The sequence below is a fragment of the Equus quagga genome, chromosome 11 (genome assembly GCF_021613505.1).
Source record: "Equus quagga isolate Etosha38 chromosome 11, UCLA_HA_Equagga_1.0, whole genome shotgun sequence".
NCBI classification, from domain to species: domain Eukaryota; kingdom Metazoa; phylum Chordata; class Mammalia; order Perissodactyla; family Equidae; genus Equus; species Equus quagga.
The window spans coordinates 32,018,848-32,038,365 of NC_060277.1; the positions used below are offsets into that span (position 1 = coordinate 32,018,848).

Sequence of the window (19,518 nt, forward strand, 5' to 3'; positions counted from 1 at the left end):
AGGATACAAGCTTCGCCATTGTTCTTCAGTAAAATTTCATCTTAGAATTACTGTTAAGCTTATTCATTTCATTTCTGCTTGTCAGTCTTTACAATTAGCTGAACCTTTCAAGGAGAACCATACATTTAATCATTTGCTACTTTATAACTTGTTTTTTTTATTACCTATTATGTTCAGTCTTGTAGGATTCCAGTATATTCTGATTGAGGCCTTATAAAGCTATCAATGAGGTAGACATATTTTTTTCCTATAATTTTAATTTTCTTATTTGGATGATTGCAAATGTGTATAATAGCATTTTGTAACTATCACATTTGTTTAAAGTGTTAATGACATTAGCATAGCATTTAGTGTGTCACCCAGAGTTTTTAGTTGCACACACAAAACCTTTAACATTCATTTCTAGAAATAAGCTCATGGGATTATTCACATTTTAAAAAATTCTGATTAATATCTGTGTTGCTGATTGTGTGACTGTAGTCGGTTTAGCTCAGAGTACGTGTGAACCTGTCAGTATGCTGCATTCTTTTTCTAACGTTGAAAGTTGGTTATAAAGTCAGTCTTTACAATAGGTGTAGAAGACTTACTTAGAAACTAAGATGTGTAAGATTTATTTAGAAAAATACTTTATTCGGAACTATAAAATGTAGTCCTTATGAGATTATATTTTATTTCATAATTTTGAGATGCAGTAAATCTTTATTTCTCACTTTCCTTTCTGAGATTTATAAAGCCATTATACAGAGGGGTTATTTCATGTTATTGAGAATTAAAATGACTTATTCAAAATCATGTAATGAAATAGTGACAAGTGTCTGGGAATTGTGAAGGTTTGACTTAGAATGAATTAGAGAGCTAATTTCCCCATCTTGATGCTATGCTTAATTTCTTCCTTGTTCTGCATTGGATCTTGGAATTTGATGAAATAACTTGCACTGTGCTCCTTCAGAGTGTGGACCGTGTCTCATTTTTCGTCATCTTCCTCGCCTGGCAGCAGTGGCTGGAATCTTGTAGCTCCTTAATACAATAAATGAGTTTGGGCTTCGATTGCTTTCGGCTGACATTCCTATCAGTTCCTTTAGGGCTGACACTAACTGGGAAGATTTAATTAAACACAGAAAGTAATCTTGTTAGAAGAAAATTTTTCCTGAATATTGAGTTGACAAAATCACAGATTTAAATTGTACCTTAAAAACATTGAGATTTGATTGACCTGATTCTTCTTAGTGGTTCTGGCCTTTTTTGCATTTTTTTTTTTTAAAAAGTATGTCCATGAAAAGGTAGACTATACTCTTTCTTTATTTGCCCTGGTCATCTTCTAAATATATCCTGAGTCAGTGTTAATAAATTTTATTTTGTGTACAAGTAGTAACAAACAATTTCACAGAGTAAGGCCTATTACATTGGGGAAAGTTATATCTGATATGTAAAGAATATCTTTATTATGTTAACAGTAAATGGTAATTATTGATAATTATTATATTTATTGAAAATACATAAACAGAAAGTTTTCAGAATTTTAAAACCTAATTTTTAGGTTCCTGATGTCATATGTAAGAATTTGTGCCATTAAACTGTTTACTCTATAGGAGGAAAATATCTGCTCACTTTTCTTAAGCAGTTTGTAATATCATTTAGTTATTGTGATTGAAAAAAACTCTCCTTAAAACATATAATTGAATGTGCCGGTTTTAAAAAGATGAATTGTTAGAGCACTGTGCTGTCTGTCGTATGTTTTGATGAGGGGGAAAAGTGTTTTTCATAAAGGCTAAAATTATAAAATATGATGTTTCTCAAATTTGCTTCATAGACAATTGCAAAAAAATTTTAGGAGAAAATGCTAAACCTAATTATGGCTGTCAAGTCACTATTCAGTCTGAACAAGAAAAGCAGTTAATGAAACAGTATCGCCGTGAAGAAAAAAGAATTGCCAGACGAGAAAAAAAGGCTGGAGAAGATGGAGAAGTTTCCGAAGGACTTATGTGCTTTGATCCTAAGGAATTGCGGATACAAAGGTAATAAAAGCCAGAAGCTGAAAAGTGCTTTTGTGTAATTGCTACATATATGTATCATTATCATCTTTTAGTTTAGTTTAAACAATTTAGGTGATTCTTACTTCGAGTCACGTTTTCTTACAAGAACAGAATTTTGTTGTATGAAAACCTGATTTTCTGGGATAAGAAAGCAGTGATCTGCTTAATTAGAATATTCTTGGTTGCATCCATGTAGATGAGAGATTTAGATTATAGCAGTAAGCTATTTTTAGGTGCTGTGTACACACCACTAGCTTAAGATTTATGAAGCCGGCACAAATTTATTTTGAGACTTTTCTTTTGTTTCCTAGCTTAATGAATCCTTTTCCCCATGTTGTTCTTTAGAAGTAGAAAGGAGGAAAATGGAATAAAGTCATTATTACACTTGGTCTTTAAATATTGTAACCCACTTTAATAAAGGAGTATGTACCTTATTAAAAACATCTTTGGATTGTGACAAAGAAAATTATAAATAAAGAACGTTAAGTCAAACTTATCAAGTGATTTTATCTAAAAATAGTACCTGAAAATGTGTTGACTCCTATGTGGTTACACAGAAAATTTCAGGATTGCTAATATGTTCCTTTGTGTAGTTTAATTTCTTGTCTTTTATAATGAAGGTGACCTGAAATAGTTATTACAGTGACCTTGTTTTAGTATATACTTTGCAAGATAAAAATTACAGATTTAGCCTATTATTTTCGTGTTAACAGAGAGCAAGCACTTCTGAATGCTAGAAGCGGTCCAATTCTAAGCAGGCAGAGAGACACGGACATTGAAAAAATACGTTACCCGCATGTTTATGATTCCCAGGCTGAAGCGATGAAAACATCAGCATTCATTGCTGGTGCAAAGGTATGTTGTTGGTATGTGACCACTTTTGGATAATATGTTTATTCTGAGGAAATGACATGTAGATTTTGCCTGTTCCTTTTGTGACTCTAGTACTAGTTGACTGTATTATGCTAAATTGTGTTTAAAAATATTGAGGAAAATGAGATAATGCAGTGTATGTAAAGTTCTTGGCACATCATAGGTATTCGAAACATATTTGTTCTCCTCCTTTTCATTATTTATGCAACTTGTATTTTTGAGTTTTAGCAGTTGCATCACTTTTTGATGAAACTTTATGCTGTATATTGCGGTTTTCCTAGCTATACCAGTACGTGTATCTGCAGGAGTACCATCTAATTAATGTATGCTTAAAATTCATCAACATAGGATGGACTGTATGTTATGTGAGATGTCCAATACATGAATGCTTTGTGTGTGTGTGGTTGTTTGTTTGTCTTTGTTTTGTTTCAGCTCATTTTCCTTTAAATTAGCTAAATTATTTACCAGTGCTGTGTTATGAAAGCAGTCATGTTCTTTCTCTCTCTCTCTTCTTTAATTTAAGAATCTTTTCCAGAGCAACTGTTTTATTTTTTGTTATTATTGTACTTTAATTTTTGATGTTCATAGATGATTTTACCAGAAGGAATCCAAAGAGAGAATAACAAGATGTATGAAGAAGTAAAGATTCCCTACAGTGAACCAATGCCAGTTGGCTTTGAGGAAAAACCAGTTTATATCCAAGACTTAGATGAGGTGAGATGTTCATTTTATAAAGTTGATATTTTTGATTCTTGGTATGTTTTACGAATAGATTTTGTATTGGAAAAATTATTTTTAAAAGTAGGTAGCTAATACAGCAAAGAGATATGTGCAGTTGTTTACTAAAGAGGTACAGTAGGAGAGTTTGAATTAAAAAAAATACATTCCTACACACGTTAAACATATTTTTGTATATTTTGTGTATATATTTCTATACTTTGATATTTGTTTTGGTTATGTCAGCTAATCTCTGGTTTAACCTCTGTAAGCTGACTTAAGTAAAGTGTTTTAAAGGATGCATGTGTCGACGAAAATAATCCATAACCAATCTATAAATGAAAATTTGGAGTGAGTTTATTTTGAGCTAAAATGTGAGGACCATGGCCTGGGGCCTTTCTTCCCGAAGGATGAAATGGCACCAAAGAAATGGGGTGTACAGAGTGGTTATATACCCCCAAAGAGGATGTTTCACATATTATTGAAATGTCCCTTTTCCAGTATTCTCGAGACTGCTTTGTCGGCACAGCGATTGATGGACACTGAAGGTAGGTCTGCTGTCCTGGTGGACACAGCAGGGTGGCAGGTCTGTTGTCTTGAGCTGGGTGGTCACAGGTGAGCTGGTTGGTGAAAGGTGAGTGCAGCAATCAGTTCCTAGCCTAAGGAAAGATGCTTATCTTTAAGGAAATGCCAATGTGGGAGGAAGTTGTGCCTTTATCTTAAGGGCATTTGTTCTTGCCATAGGAAATGTTTAAAGCAGATATACAATACATGCTCAACAGCCACGGTCAGCCCCTTTTGGAAAAAACAAAGTCAGGACGAATTAGGTTTACACCAAATGGCTTCCTCATATACTCCAATATATCCATTGCTTGCCATTTCTATATGTCACATGTATTGTATTGATATATCAAATGGTCAATCTATAATAAAGTAGAATATTATTTGGAGAGGGAATCAAATTCTAAACTATTTTCTTTAATATATTTTCCCTCAAGTTTTTAATTTTGAATTATTTCAAACCTATGGAAAAGTTGCATGAACAGTACTATCCATATACCCTTTGTCTTGATTTACCATTTGTTAAAATTTTGCCATACTTGCTTTATCTGAAAATAAAGATATTTCTTAATTTAAAAATACAATCATGCATCTCTTAATGGTGGGTATACGTTTTGAGAAATGCACTGTTAGGCGATTTCGTCATTGTGCGAACATCCTAGAGTGTACTTACACAAACCTAGATGATATAGCCTACTACATACATAGTTTATATGGCATAGCCAGTTGCTCCTAGGCTACAAACTTATATAGCATGTTATTATATTGAATACTGTAGGCAATTGTAACACAGTGGTATTTGTGTATCTAAACATATCTAAATATAGAAAAGGTACAGTTAAAATACAATATAAAAGATAAAAAAATGATACACCTGTATTGGGCACCTATCCCGAATGGAGCTTACAGGACTGGAAGTGGCTCTGGGTGAGTGGGTGAGAGAGTGGTGAGTGAATATGAAGGCCTGGGACATTACTGCACACTTGCAGACTTTATAAACAGTGTACACGTGGGCTACACTAAATCTATAAAACAAATATTGTTTCTTCAGTAGAAATTAACCTTAGTTTACTACAACTTTTTTACTTTATAAACTTTAAAAATTTTTAACTTTTTGACTCTTTTGTAATAACACTTAGCTTAAAACACAAACACATTACAACTCTACAAAAATATTTTCCTTCTTTATATCCTTATTCTATAAGCCTTTTTCTATTTTTAAAATTTTTATTTTTTTTTTACTTTTTAAACTTTTTGGTTAAAAACTAAGACACAAACACACACATTAGCCCAGGCCTACACAGGGTCAGGATCATCAATATCACTATCTTCCACCTCCACATCTTGTCCTGCCAGAAGGTCTTCAAGGGCACACATGGAACTGTCATCTCCTAGGATAACAATGCCTTCTTCTGGAACACCTCCTGAAGGACCTGCCTGAGGCTCTTCTTGAGGAGGTGTCACTCTTTTCAGAAATATGTCCATGGTGGTTTGCTTCATTTGTTTGTTTTTTTGTCATAGATTTGCTTGTAAGCAGATGGTGTACTGTGAATATTCCTCTCCATGAGTGAAAACCTTTCAGTATTGGGGGTCCATGTTTCAAACTTTTTAACAAGCTTGAGGTCTGCAAAAGCTTTTATAAACCCTTCACTGTGAATGTTCCTGGGAGTTCTTTTTTTCTTCTGCAGTTTTCTTTTCTCTTGCTGCTTCTCTGGTTATGTGTTACCATTCCAGTTCCAACAACAGCTCATTAGTCAATTCCTCAGTAACCACCTCTAGCAGCTCCTCAATGTCATCCTCATTCATAATACCCAGGGTAAAGTTGTTTGCCATCTCAACCACAGCCTTGTTGATTTTAGCAACCTCCTCATCTTTGGCAAATCCTTTGAAGTCATGGACAAACTTCCTGAGTGTCTTCTTCTAGATGCCATTCATACACTCCTTGGTGACATCATCCCAAGCCTAAGCAAGGTTTTTGATGCAATCATAGATGTTGTAATTCTTCCAGCAGTGCATCAGTGCTTCTCAGTGTCTTCCTCAGTTGCAGCAATAGCCTGGGTGAAGGTCCTCAGGTAGTAGGTCTTAAAAGCTGCTATAATTCCTTGATTCATTGGTTGGATCGAAGAGGCGGTATTTGGAAGGAGAAGCACTACTTTGATATTGCGATGATCACCAATAAAAGGAGGATGTCTGAGAGCATTATCAAGAAGAAGCAAAATCTTGAAAAGTATGTTGTTCTTCAAATAGTACTTCTTCATTTTGCTAGCATGGTAATTCAGGAGGGCATCTTGGAAGAGGAGCTGGGTGGTCCATGACTTCTTATTGCTCCTGTAGTTCACTGGTAGTTTGTACTTACTGATATGCTTGAAGAATCTTGGGTTCTCACTGTGTAGATCACAAAGGGTTTGAATTTGTAGCCTGCAACATTGTGCCCAAGCAAGACTGTTATCCTCTCCTTAAAAAAAAAAAAGCCTTGAAACCTGGCATTGACTTGGCCTCCTTATGGATGAAAGTCCTTTCAGGCATCTGTTTCCAGAATAGGGAAGTTCCATCCATATTGAATGTTTGCTCTGACCAGTGATCTTCCTCCACAATCAGCTTATCTAGAGTTTCCAAAAATTCTTCAGCTGCCTTCACATCAGCACTCACAGACTCACCACTCACTTTCACTTTATATAATGATGTTACGATGGCTATGATGTCACTAGGTGATAGGAGTTTTTCAGCTCCATTATAATCCTACGGGGCTACCATCGTACATGCAGTCCTTCCTTGACTGAAACGTTGTCAGGTGCCACATGACTATATACGTATTATTTAAAGTTAACCTTTTCTGGCACCAGAATGAAGTTGCTTTATTGTTATATGTCATGTACTCTTTCAGAAATATCAAATAATATAGGCAAGCAAAAACAGCGTAAAGAATAACCACAGCCTATCAAAATGAACTCCATCCTATACATAATGTGTCCATGCGTATTTTGTTTTACAAAACTGGATATATCATACCCGTTGTTTTGTGTATGTTTGTATATATACATCTTTCTATGTCGGTAGTCATGTTTCTGCAGCATCATTTTTAATCACCATACGGTATTCCATTTTATGCCTTTATTACTTTTAAACCAGTTCCTTGGCATTGAAATTTTAAGTTGCTTTCTACAGTGTTTTTATAGTAGACTAAAATTGTCATTAAATCTTATATTCATGTATCAGAAGTACCTGTAGAACTTTTTCAAATGCCTTGGCTCTTATTAAATCATAATCTCTTGAAAGGGACCCAGATATCTGTATTTTGAAGATGATTTTGAGAGCTCTGTAGGTAATTCTGAAATGCAGCAGGGCTGAGAGTCTATAGAATTAAATAACTATATACTGAATCCTTTTCAAACCTTACCAATCATTATAAGCACTATCATCATTAAGATTGATTTAGTTTTATATGTTAACATTTTTCATGTAACAACATCCCTGATACTCGTCGTCTGTATAATGAATAAATCAGGCTTCTTATTTTTCTTTCATTCTTAATTCTAAATGAATACTTCATTCATTTTTATTTAGATTATAGGACTAAAAGAGTTTTTCTGAATGGGTTAATTCCATCTGCAGCCTTAATGTCTCTTTGTCATGTAACCTAATGTATTTACGGGTTCCATGGATTGGGATGTGGACATCATTGGGATCATTATTCTGCCTACCACACATGATATGCATGACCACAGTTTAACTCTTCACCTGTTGAAGGACATCTGTGTTCTTTGAAGTTTTTGGCTATTGTGAATTGTATACCACATACTGGATGGCTTAAACAACAGGCATTTATTTTTTCATAGTTCTAGAGGTTGGAACTCCCAGATCAAAATGCCAGCAGATTCAGTTTCTGATGAGGACTCCGTTCTTGGCTTGCAGACAGCTGCTTTCCCACTGTGTCTCCCTGGTCTTACATGGCCTCTTCTCTGTGTATCCATGGAGAGAGATCTCTTGTGTTTCTTCCTCCTCTTATAAGGACACCAGCCCTATTGGATTAGGGCCTCACTCAGATGACCTCATTTAACCTTAGTTAGCTCCCTAAAGGTTCTACCTCCAAATATAGTCACACTGGGGGCTAGGGCTTTAACATATGAATTTTGGGAGGCTATAATTCCATCCATAACATGGATAAAGCTGCTCTAGACATTGGTGTACAGGTTCTTGTGTGAACATAAGTTTTCATTTCTCTGTGGTAAATCCCAAGAGTGCAATTGCTGGGTCATATTGTAGTTGTATGTTTACTTTTCTACGAAATTGCCACACTTTTTTCTAGAGTAACATCTTATAGTCCCACCAGCAATCCAGTGAAATCTAGTTTTTCTACATATTGGCCAGCATTTGTTGTTATTGCTATTTTTTATTTTTATTTTAGTCATTTTAATTTATACTTTATTCATTATTTATATTTTTATTTTTATTTTAACCATTCTGGTAATGCACAGAGATTTCTCATTGTGATTTTAATTTGTGCTTCCATTAGGGGTCATAATAATTGGGGAATAGTACATTCAAATGTAATGTGTCATTATAAGTACATAGTAAACTGTTAGATGTCATGATCACTTTAGATAATGGTCCTACCAGATGTCATTAGTGTGAGTAGTAATGTAGACCTCAGGAGAAAATGTAAGTGTTAACAGGATGTTAGTTTAGTAGATGCTTCTGTTGGCATCAGTCTTTTTGATACAAGGTAGACTCTTTATGTATCAAGAAAAGTGCTCTTGAAGATGGTATCTCTCTCTTTTCACTGAGATCATAATTGCATGTCATTCCTAACGGTCCTGCAGAGCTGTAGATAAAATGCTGTTATATTCTTTCCGTGACTGAATGTCCCATTGGATAAATTTCTCCTTTCTTCTTAAATTACTTCTGTAATTTGATTAAAAAGATAAGGAGAATTTTAAAATTCTAAAATGATGTGCAAAAATGCTGTTCATGCTGTTAAATGGAGGTTGTACTTTCTTGGACAGGGAATGGTGTAAAAAAATTTAGATGGGTTTCTGTCTTAGGGCTCACTCAGTTGGAAATTAGAGAATCAAAGTCAAAGCAAGCTTCAGGAAAGAAGACAGTGTATTGGCCTTTCTAACCGGAATGTCCAGGAGAAAAGCTGCCTCTGTGCCCAGCTGGATATATAGGTTCAAATAATGTCATCACATCTTGCCCCTGTCTTTATTGCTCTCTCTCCGTCTCTGTTTCTCTCTTTCTTTATTTCCTTCTCTTTTCTCTTTCCTTTCTCCTTATCTCTTCTACTCTCTCCTTTACCCACTGTCCTCATGCTTTTTATTTCTCTGATTCTTTTCATCCCCTGCTTCCAGTGAGGCTTTCTCCATATAATCAGGGCAAAATGTAGAGCAGCAGCTCCAATCACATTTGCTTCTCCATACCCTAATCCTAAAAGCAAGCGGATTTTTCCCACCAGTTCTGTCAGAAAAAAACTTCTGGAATGAACACTGACTTTCCTGACTTGGGCCACCAGTTCATTTCTGGACCAATTACTTTCCCTGTGGTCGTTGTATGGGGTTATTATTGACCATGCCTAGTCCCTTATGTATCCTCATAGTCAGCTCTCCGTGAGCTAGCAGGAGTCAAGGAGAAGTTTCCCAAAGGAAAGACAAGTGCTGTTACTACCTTAAAAAGGAGAATGAGAAGGATACTAAGTAGACAGAACTATGTCTTTGATATTTTGATGAAAGACTCAGGTTTACTTTTTTGTTGTTGTTAGATAGGTTGACTTCTGTCTATTTTCACAGTTGGGAGTTATATTTTTCAAATAGCCAATAGAATGTTATTCAGCAAAAAGGGAATACTAACCCAAATGTAATATTTTATTTGGAAAGGTAATATAAAAGATGTATATAATGTTTCATTTGAAAAATTAAGAATATTGAGTTCTGTAAAATCTGAATGTAGAGAATTTGAAGTTTCCTACGATCCCAGCTTCTTTAATCCTATCCTTATATGCTAGGTTCTGGGGGAAATAATGAAGAGGATATTACCCCTGATCTTAAGGTACTCAATGTAATGTATCTGCTCCACATCTTTCCCATGGAAATACCTGATACAGTAGGGATATGTTATACAAGGTTCTGTGGTAGCACAAAGAAGGCAGATTAAAGAGTTCACAGAAGAAGCCTTCATGGAGGTGAACGTTGAGGGCATAAATTGCCAGATATGCAAAGAGGTGGCAGTATATCCCAGGCAAAGGATGCTCCATGAAACAGTTTGTGACGTTTTGGAAACAAGTATTTCAATATTATTAGCAGGTAAGCGGTATGTGGAGAGTAGCAGCAAATGAGTCTAGAAAGAGACTTAGTAGCACACGAAGGGCTTTGAAAACCATTCTAAGAGGTTCAGAATCAGTATTGTGGGAATTATTACTTCTTAAAAACAGGAGAGTAAATGATCAGATTTTTAACTTAGAGGGATTACTCTGGTTGCAATGTAAAGTTGAAGATTGGGGGTAGCGCCAAGGGAGAAATGCTATGAGCCTGAATTAAGAAAATGGCAGCCTATATGAAAAATGGGACAGTGGAGAATAATTTAGCTGCTAGTATATATAAGATCTGATGACTAATTAAATGGGAAGGGGAAAGAATGAAGCAGAGAGAAGAATCTAGAATGACATCCATGGCAACATGAGTGAGTAATAGTGTCATTAATTAAGATGATGAGTAGGAGGAAAGGAAAGGGTTCATATGTGTTAAGTCCAGGAGGCAGCATGCCATGTTGGTTAAGAGCAGGGCCTCTGAATCCAGGCAGACTGAGTGTGACTTGGCTCCCCCACATTCTAGCTGTGAGACTTTGGGCAAGGTACTATTTTTTCTGTGATCCAGTGTTTCATTTGTAAAATTTGGACTATAGTACCTACCTCATAGTTCTATTTTGAGGATTTAATTAGTTAATATACATAAGACACTTTAAAGAATGTTGAGTACTTAATACATTTTAGCTAAAATGTTAGCTTAAAATGATAAATGTGAGGATGAAAGCTGACACTGTGAGATCAGTCAGAGTATAGATAAAATGAAAAGACTTATTGTTACTTTGGAAATTGTATTTATTAAATAAACTACGTGTGTGTTCATTTATGCCATTCAGCTATTCATTCATTCCAAACACATTTGGAGTAGTATTGGATGCTACCATATAAGATCAGGAAGAACTAAACATCATAGTTACTATACGAAGGCATCTAGAGTAGTTTTTAGTTAATTGATAGAAACTAAAGAAACCGGTTATTATAATAATTGACATCTGTGGTTATCTCAAGGCTGACGATTTTGAAAAAGTCAAATAGAGTAAGTAAGAAAAATCTTACTTTTTCTTTGATTTTACTCTGTCCTCTGAACCCAAGGTGATCCTAAAGCTGAAGAGTTTATTGACCCAGTTTGATTCAGTCAAATTACAAAGGCAAGAAAGCTCAAGAAGCATCCAGAAAAACACTTCAGAGTGTGGATCTTTTTCATGAGCTCAATTTGAACTGGATGATATGTTGCTAAAACCTGGACATGCCCCCAAGTAAAAATCCTTTTCCTGAAGCATCCCACAGGCTGCTTATTACACTGTCAAGCAAATCATCAATTTCATCAGAACTGTGGCCTTGAATCACTCACTGCCTTTTAAAGAGGTGATATCAAGAAATAAGAATAACATATAAAGTTTAAAGCTGAAAGTGAGTTTACAATCTTTTTCACACTGATAGAGATCTTAACAAAGATTTCATAAGTTTCAAAAGGCAGGAAATAATGTAGCAAAAATTAAATTTCTAATCGTTTTAACAAATTTTCATTTTCCCTTGATACATGCCTAGTCTGACCTGGCAACTGGAGCCAGGAGAATTCTGATTCTGTTTGCTGCTTTATTTGTTTGTTAGATTTTTCAGCATTTATCACCACCAACACAAAATGCACAAACAAACCTGTGGCTGTAAACTACTTCTACATCTGTTATAAATCCCACAATACATTGTAATTCTTTTTGCTGTAACAGTCTTTGTAAGATTAGTTTCAGATATCTAAATAATAAAAAATGTTTTTTATACTTGTACCTATCTGGTACCCTTTATACCTGTGTGTGGATCCACGTTTCCATCTGGTATTCATTTTTTGTAGTGCAGGACTGCTGGTGATGAATTCTTTCAGCTTTGTATGTCTGAAAAAGTCTTTGTTTTGTCTTTGTTCTTGAAAGATCTTTCAATTGATATAGAATTCTAGATTGACAATTTTTATTCCAGTACTTACAGATGTAGCTGCATTGTGTTCTTGCTTACATGTTTCTTATAAGAAATATGCTTTCATTCTTAATCTTCTTCTCTATGTAATATGGGTTTTTTTCTGGTTGATTTTTAAGATTTTCTCTTTATTACTGATTTTAGGCAGTTTATGATGTGACTTTGTGTTAACTTTCAGTTATTGTATAAGAAATTACCAAAACCTTAGTGATTTAAAACATCCGTTTATTATCTCAGAGTTCTGGAGGTCTGATCTGGCTGGGCTTTACTGGGTTCTCTGTTCAGGGTGTCACAAGGATGAAATCATGGTGTTGGCCAGGCTGAACTCTTATCTGGAAGTTCTGGGAGAGGATTCCCTTCCAAGCTCATTCAGGTTGTTGGCCAAATCCATTTCCTTGCATTTGTACACCTGAGGTCCCCATTTCCTTGCTCCTTGTCATTCTTAGCTCATACAGCCTGTCCACCTGTGTTCCTTGGCATGTGGCCCACTCCATCTTCAAAGCCAGCAAGGGGATATGGAATCCCTTCCATGCTTCAAATCTCTCACTTCTCCTGGCAGCTGAAAAAACTCTCTGACTTTAAAAGATTCATGTGTTTAGGTGAGACCCACCCAGATAATCTTCCTATCTAAAGGTCAGCTGTTCCCTATGGCATGACCTAATCAAAGGAGTAAATCCATTATATTCACAGTTCTGGGGTTTATGTAGGGTGTTTATACGGTAGAGTGATGGCAGGGATTAGAGAGGAAATCTTGAGAGCTAACTTAAAATTCTGCCTGCCACTGCCTTGATGTGATTTTTAGTTTTGGCATTGATTAGACAACTTGGGTCTGTGGGCTTATAATTTTCATCAAATATGGGACATTTCTAACCATTAGTTTTTCAAAAATTTTCTGCCCCTTTCCCGCTTTTCAGGAACTCTCATCAAAGGTGTATTAGGGTTCCTGAAGTTATCACACAACTTACTGATGTTCTGTTAACTTTTGTTTGGTTTTGGGTGTGGTGGGGTTTTTTTTGTACTTTTCTTCATATTTCATTTTGTGTAGTTGCTATTGCCTTGTCTTCAAATTCACTAATCTTTTCTTCTGCAGTGTCTCAAATACAGTCATGTATCGCTTAATGGTGGAGATGTATTCCGAGAAATTTGTGATTAGGTGATTTTGTTGTTGTACAAGCATCGTAGTGTCCTTACACAAACCTAGTTGGTATAGCCTACTACACACCTAGGCTATATAGTATTAATCTTATGAGACCACCATTGCATATGGGGTCTGTCATTGACCAAAACATCATTATTCGGTTCATGACTGTACTGTTAATCCCATCCAGTGTATTCATCTCAGTCATAGTAGTTTTATCTCTAGAAGTTTGATTTGGATTCTTTTAATATCTTCTATGTCTTTATGTATGTATGTTTGTATAGGAATTATTTAGACCTAATGTACATAATTAGACCCACAGAGAGTCTTTTCCAGAGTCATTATTGTCTTCTTTTTTATTAAAATAACCTTTGAAAGTGTAATAGCCATTTTTAGCTTATAGGCCATAACAAAACAAAACAAACAAATAAAAACAGCCCTCAGGCCAGATTTGCCCAACAGGCCATAGTTTGCTGACCCTTGCTCTAGCTTCTTGAACAGTCTACCATTTGTGTTATTTCTGGATTGGTTTTAATCAGTTTTTCTTATTTCTTATTATAATTTTTTTTCCTGTTTTTTAGTATGCTTGATCATTTTTGGTTGAATGACAGACATTGTTATTTTACCTAGTTGAGTACTGGATATTTTTATATTCCTATAAATATTCTTGAATTTTTTTCCTGGGACGCAGTTAAGTTACTTTGGATCAGTTGGATCTTTTCAGGTCTTGCTTTTAAAATTTTTTAAGTGGACCAGAGCAGCTTTTAGTCTAGGGCTAATTTTGCCTCACTGCTGAGGCAAAGAGCTTCTTACTACTCTGCCCAATTCCCAGTTAATTAAGAGGCTTTCCACTATGGCTGATTAGAACAGGAACCCTTGCAGACTCTGTGTGGTGAGGTTTGAGTTTGCCTCCTCTAATCCATTCAGATGGTTCTTTCCCTACCTTGAGTAGTTTTCTCACTGCTTTTGCCATTCAGTATTCACCTCAAGACTTGAGGGAGACTCTCTGCAGGTCTCTGGAGCTATCCCATTCTCTTTCTCTGATTATTTTTTTTACAATAAAAATATCTCCCCCAAATGGAGAAACTGAGCTCTAAGGGAAGGAAGTAGGACATGAATCTGATGGAGTTAAGAATTATACTCTAGCAAAGCTCACAAAATCTCGATGTTTTAATAGAATCTTTGGTACTTATCTATGGATTTTATTTTTCTTTTTGAACCCAAAGTGACAGATAGCTCTGTAAGTTGGGAAAATTGGGAATTATAGCAAGTCAAAAGGCTTGTTTTTCCATTTCTCTCTGAAGGAGACTAACAGCTAATTGTATTCCAAGATAACTCGTTATCAAAGGAAGGAGAAAGTCCTGTTGTCACACTTAGAAATTTTTGGAAAAGTGAGGTCTGCACTCTCAAGTAAGGTCCTGAATAACGTGAGAAAAGAAAAAGGAATTGACCCCACCTCACCATTTCCCATTCTTTACCTACCACAGTGGATCTCATTGGGCCGTTTTGGTCTCCTCCCCAGGAGACATTTAGCAATGTCTGGAGACACTTTTGGTTGTCACAACTAGGAGGGTGCTTTTGGCATCTAGTAAATAGAATCTAGGATGTTGCTGAACATTCTGCAGTGCACGACAGCCTCTCTCAACAAAGAACTACCAAAATGTCAGTAATGCCAAGATTGAGAAATCCCGAAAGAACAGAGCTGTCCTTCAGAACTTTATATCCTCCACAGTTAGGTACCTGGAAACTTGGTTCTTATTTTTTTGTCTCTTCCAAGCCTTGATTAGATCTAGGCTTGTATTATAAAATAAGTATTATATTGTTATAAATAAGTATTATATTATTATAAAATAAGTATTATAAAATAAGGTGGTTAAAACTTTAAACTCCAATCTCTCCCTTCCTGACTCCTTTGATACTGTTGTCATGTTCTTTAGTGTTATCTGTTTTACTTTTTATACCAGATATTATTATTGTTGTTATTTTGCAGTCAGTAGTTATTTGAATTTCCTATATGTTTTGCTCATTGTTTTTAAAATTTCGTCCGGTGCTTTCATGTTCTGTGACTTCATTGCCTGAATTTTCTTCAGTGAGAATCTGGTGGTGGCAGATTAAGATTCTCTTAATTTTTGTTAATCTAAAATGCCTTTATTTTACCGTTATTCTTGAAAGATATTTTTGTAGTTAATAGAATTTATAAGTTCTAGTAAATAGAATGAGTGAATAAAACTAGGTCTTGTTCACAGTTGTTTTCTCTTAGCAGATTGTAAATATTATTCTATCACATTCTATTTTAGCACATTAATTATTATTATTATATCATCTGCTTTCGTTTTTGATTTTGAAAAGTCTGCAGTCGATCTAACTGATTTGTTTTAAGGTAAACTTTCTCTCTGGCTGCTTTTAAGATCTTCCCTTTGCTTTTGGAATTTTCCAGTTTTACCATCATGTTTCCAGATAAAGTTTTCTTTTTTAACCTCTCGTTCATTTTTTCACTCTATTGTCTGCTTAACCTCAGCAGCCAAAGAGGAAGAAAAAAGGACTCTGCATTTTTCATGCACCAAAACCTTGGCAGACATTGTTAGATAATATAAAAGAAAATCAGGAGCCAGCCCTGATGGTCTAGTGGTTAAAGTTTGGCACTCTCACGGCTTTGGCGTCATGGGTTCATTTCCTGGTCACAGAACCACACCAGCTATCTGTCAGTTGTCATACTATAGCGGCAGCTCACATAGAATAGCTAGAAGGACTTACAACTAGTGTACGTATACAACCATGCCCTGGGACTTTGGGGAGGAAAAAAAGAAATGAGGAATATTAGCAACAGGTTAGCTCAGCCTTTGTGTTGAGTATTTACCAACAATATACGGAGGAATGCACTAAGTACAAAATCAGTAGTTCGAATTTAATGTGGTCTTACATAGAAGGAAAAGGGATTGACACAGGCGATTAATGTTAATGAAGATTTCTTGAAGAGCATGAGACTTGAGTTGTTTCTTGACTGCTGTGGTCTGGGGGAATTGGGCTTTATCTAAGAAATGAGAATGAACTTAAATGTTTTTTATAATAGAGCTGGTGTGGGGTGTACAAAGAAAGGAACAGTTCCTGATTTGGTGTTGAAAACTTTGTGTGGACCTGGTATAAAATATTAAAGATTATGTCTTGTCCATATTACTTTTTATATAGAAACTTTAAAATGGTATTTATATTTTAAAAACTTAGTCATTGTCAGGAGGGCCATTATTTTATGTATTAGAGTTTTATTTAAAGTATTTAATATGGGGCCAACCCCATGGCCTAGTGGTTAAGTTTGTGTGCTCCACTTCAGCAGCCCAGGGTTTTGCTGATTTGGATCCTGGGAGTGGACATGGCACCACTCATCAGGCCATGCTGAGGCGGCATCCCACATAGCACAACTAGAGGCTCTCGCTAGAAGATACAACTATGTACTTGGGGGTTTTTGGGGAGAAGGAGAAGGGGAAAAAAAAAAAGATTGGCAACAGTTGTTAGCTCAGGTGTCAACCTTTAAAAAATAAAGTAATAGGGGCTGGCCTGGTGGCTGAGCAGTTGTGTGTGCACGTTCTGCTTTGGCGGCCCAGGGTTTGCTGGTTTGGATCCCGGGTGCAGACATGGCACCTCTTGGCAAGCCATGCTGTGGCAAGCGTCCCACGTATAAAGTAGAGGAAGATGGACACGGATGTTAGCTCAGGGCCAGTCTTCCTCAGCAAAAAGAGGAGGATTGGCATCTGTTAGCTCAGGGCTAATCTTCCTCAATAAATAAATAAATAAATAAATAAAGTATTAATATGGAAACTGTAAGGAAAATCTTTTCTTTTTCTTTTTTTTGGTGAGGAAGATTAGCTCTGAGCTAGCATCCACTGCTAATCCTCCTCTTTTTTTTTTTCTTTGCTTGAGGAAGATTAGCCCTGAGCTAACATTTGTGCTACTCTTCCTCTACTTTGTATGTGGGATGCCTCCGCAACATGGGTGATGAGTGGAATAGGTCCATGCCCAGGATCTGAACCCACGAACCTGGGCCACTGAAGCAGAGCAATTGGAACTTTAGCCACTAGGCTATGGGGCCGGCCCTTGTAAGGAAAATCTTTAAAATTTCTCAGCTTGCTCTCAAAAGTAGTTAGGGATTTTGATGCATTCAGGGTGCTATGTGTGAAAAGTATGCTTTTGATACCATGTTATCTTGTTTTTGGGTCTTTTTTTTGAAGAAGAAGAAGAAGATTAGCCCTGAGCTAACATCTGCTGCCAATCCTCCTCTTTTTGCTGAGGAAGACTGGCCCTGAGCTAACATCCATGCCCATCTTCCTCTATTTTCTATGTGGGACGCCTGCCACAGCATGGCTTACCAAGTAGTGCCATGTCTGCACCCAGGATCCGAACTGGTGAACCCTGGGCCACTGAAGTGGAACATGCGCACTTAACCGCTGCACCACCGGGCTGGCCCCTGTGATCAATTTTATGTGTAATAATTTGATATATTGGATAAGTTTTTTTATAAAGTTGTAAATAACAGATTTTTTTGTTTGTGACTCTTAGCAATTATTTAAATTATATGATTAAAAAATAATGTTTACTTGTTATGAAAGTGCACTATAGTTCAAATATATGAAATAGCTAGGTCTCATTTGAAGGGAAGTACTATCCATAATTTCCCTTCTAAAGGAGAATTAATTTTATCTGTGTGCCCTGAACTTTTTTAGGAATTCAGTACCATAAAGTCTACTGGGAACACTTGCAAACAGCTAACCAGGAAAAGGGCACCAGCTGCTTGAAAAATACCTGCTAAACTAGAGAGGGAATTGGCCTCTAGCTAGGAGTAATCTAACAAAATAACTTTCTTTACAGCCTACAGTTTATTGATTTTTATGGCAGGAAATTAGAAGAGAGAAGATTAAAGCTTAAAGGCATATTGAGCTATTCCATGATGATAATTTTAGAACTCAAATGAATTCAGAAGTCTGAAAAGTAGATGAATTTAACTTGTAATGTGGGAATTTCAAGTTGGTTTAGAAATGAACGTAGTCTGTATCTTCACATATGTCTGTGTATTGTCGTTACTCAGGCCTATTATAGTAAACAGAAATATTCAGTGTGATTGTGTTGCCATTTATAGGTTTTCATTATTTGTCTCTGGAAATGCGTTTGGATTGGTTATCGGTTATCAATAATCATTTCTTGAGCTCCTAATTGATGCAAGGTATTGTGCTAGGAGGTATGGTAGGCACAAAGAGTTTAGAATTATGATCCTGCCTTTAAGGAACTTGCTGTCCAGTTAGGCAAGTGCAGCTGATGTTGAATTCCCAACTTCACCATTTGCACATTGTAAGATGTGAGAGTTCCAGAGTGCCTTTAAGTTTCAGTTTCCTCATCAGGCTTTATGTTGAAGATGGCATGAGTCACACATGGAAAATGTGTGGCAGTGTCTGTGATACATTTTAGGTGATCAGTTCGCAGCCTGAGTAATGCTTACACAAAATTCCTTTGGTTAATTTCTCACGTTTCTAGCTGAGTTTTGTTGTGTGATTCTGGGTACACTTTGAATGTTTCTGGTAAGAGTGACAGGTGGAATTATTTTGGTATAAATAAGTGTAAAATTCCTCAAAGATGAATATTGAAGTAATGTAGAAGACAACTTTAAGTTAACAAAGATAAAACTAAGGAACTCGCATTTCTTTAGGTACTTTATCTTGCATTATTTAACTTAATCTCCTCGTATTAACCCTGAAAGCAAGAGGTTTAGAGAGGACAAGTTTAAATTTGTTCCAGTGATACAAATATAAAAGATTGATTGAGTAAACATCGATTACCCTACTTTTTACGTTCTCAACAAGCTCTTACATTCTTGGAAAATTTCAGGGTTATATGAAAATAATTATGTAATTTGGGGTAATTTTAAATGTGTCAGAGGCAATCAATAT

The 19,518-nt window shown here is 35.9% G+C and overlaps 1 protein-coding gene across 2 annotated transcripts in view; it reads left to right on the forward strand.

Moving 5' to 3' along the window:
* Window positions 1–19,518, forward strand: part of ASCC3 (activating signal cointegrator 1 complex subunit 3) — a 323,391-nt gene that overhangs the window by 61,133 nt on the left and 242,740 nt on the right. For both annotated transcript variants that reach the window (XM_046674951.1, XM_046674950.1), the window contains exons 6-8: window positions 1,811–2,015; window positions 2,747–2,888; window positions 3,495–3,620. In XM_046674951.1, the coding sequence (XP_046530907.1) occupies window positions 1,811–2,015; window positions 2,747–2,888; window positions 3,495–3,620 (473 nt within the window). The remainder of the gene's footprint in view (window positions 1–1,810; window positions 2,016–2,746; window positions 2,889–3,494; window positions 3,621–19,518) is intronic.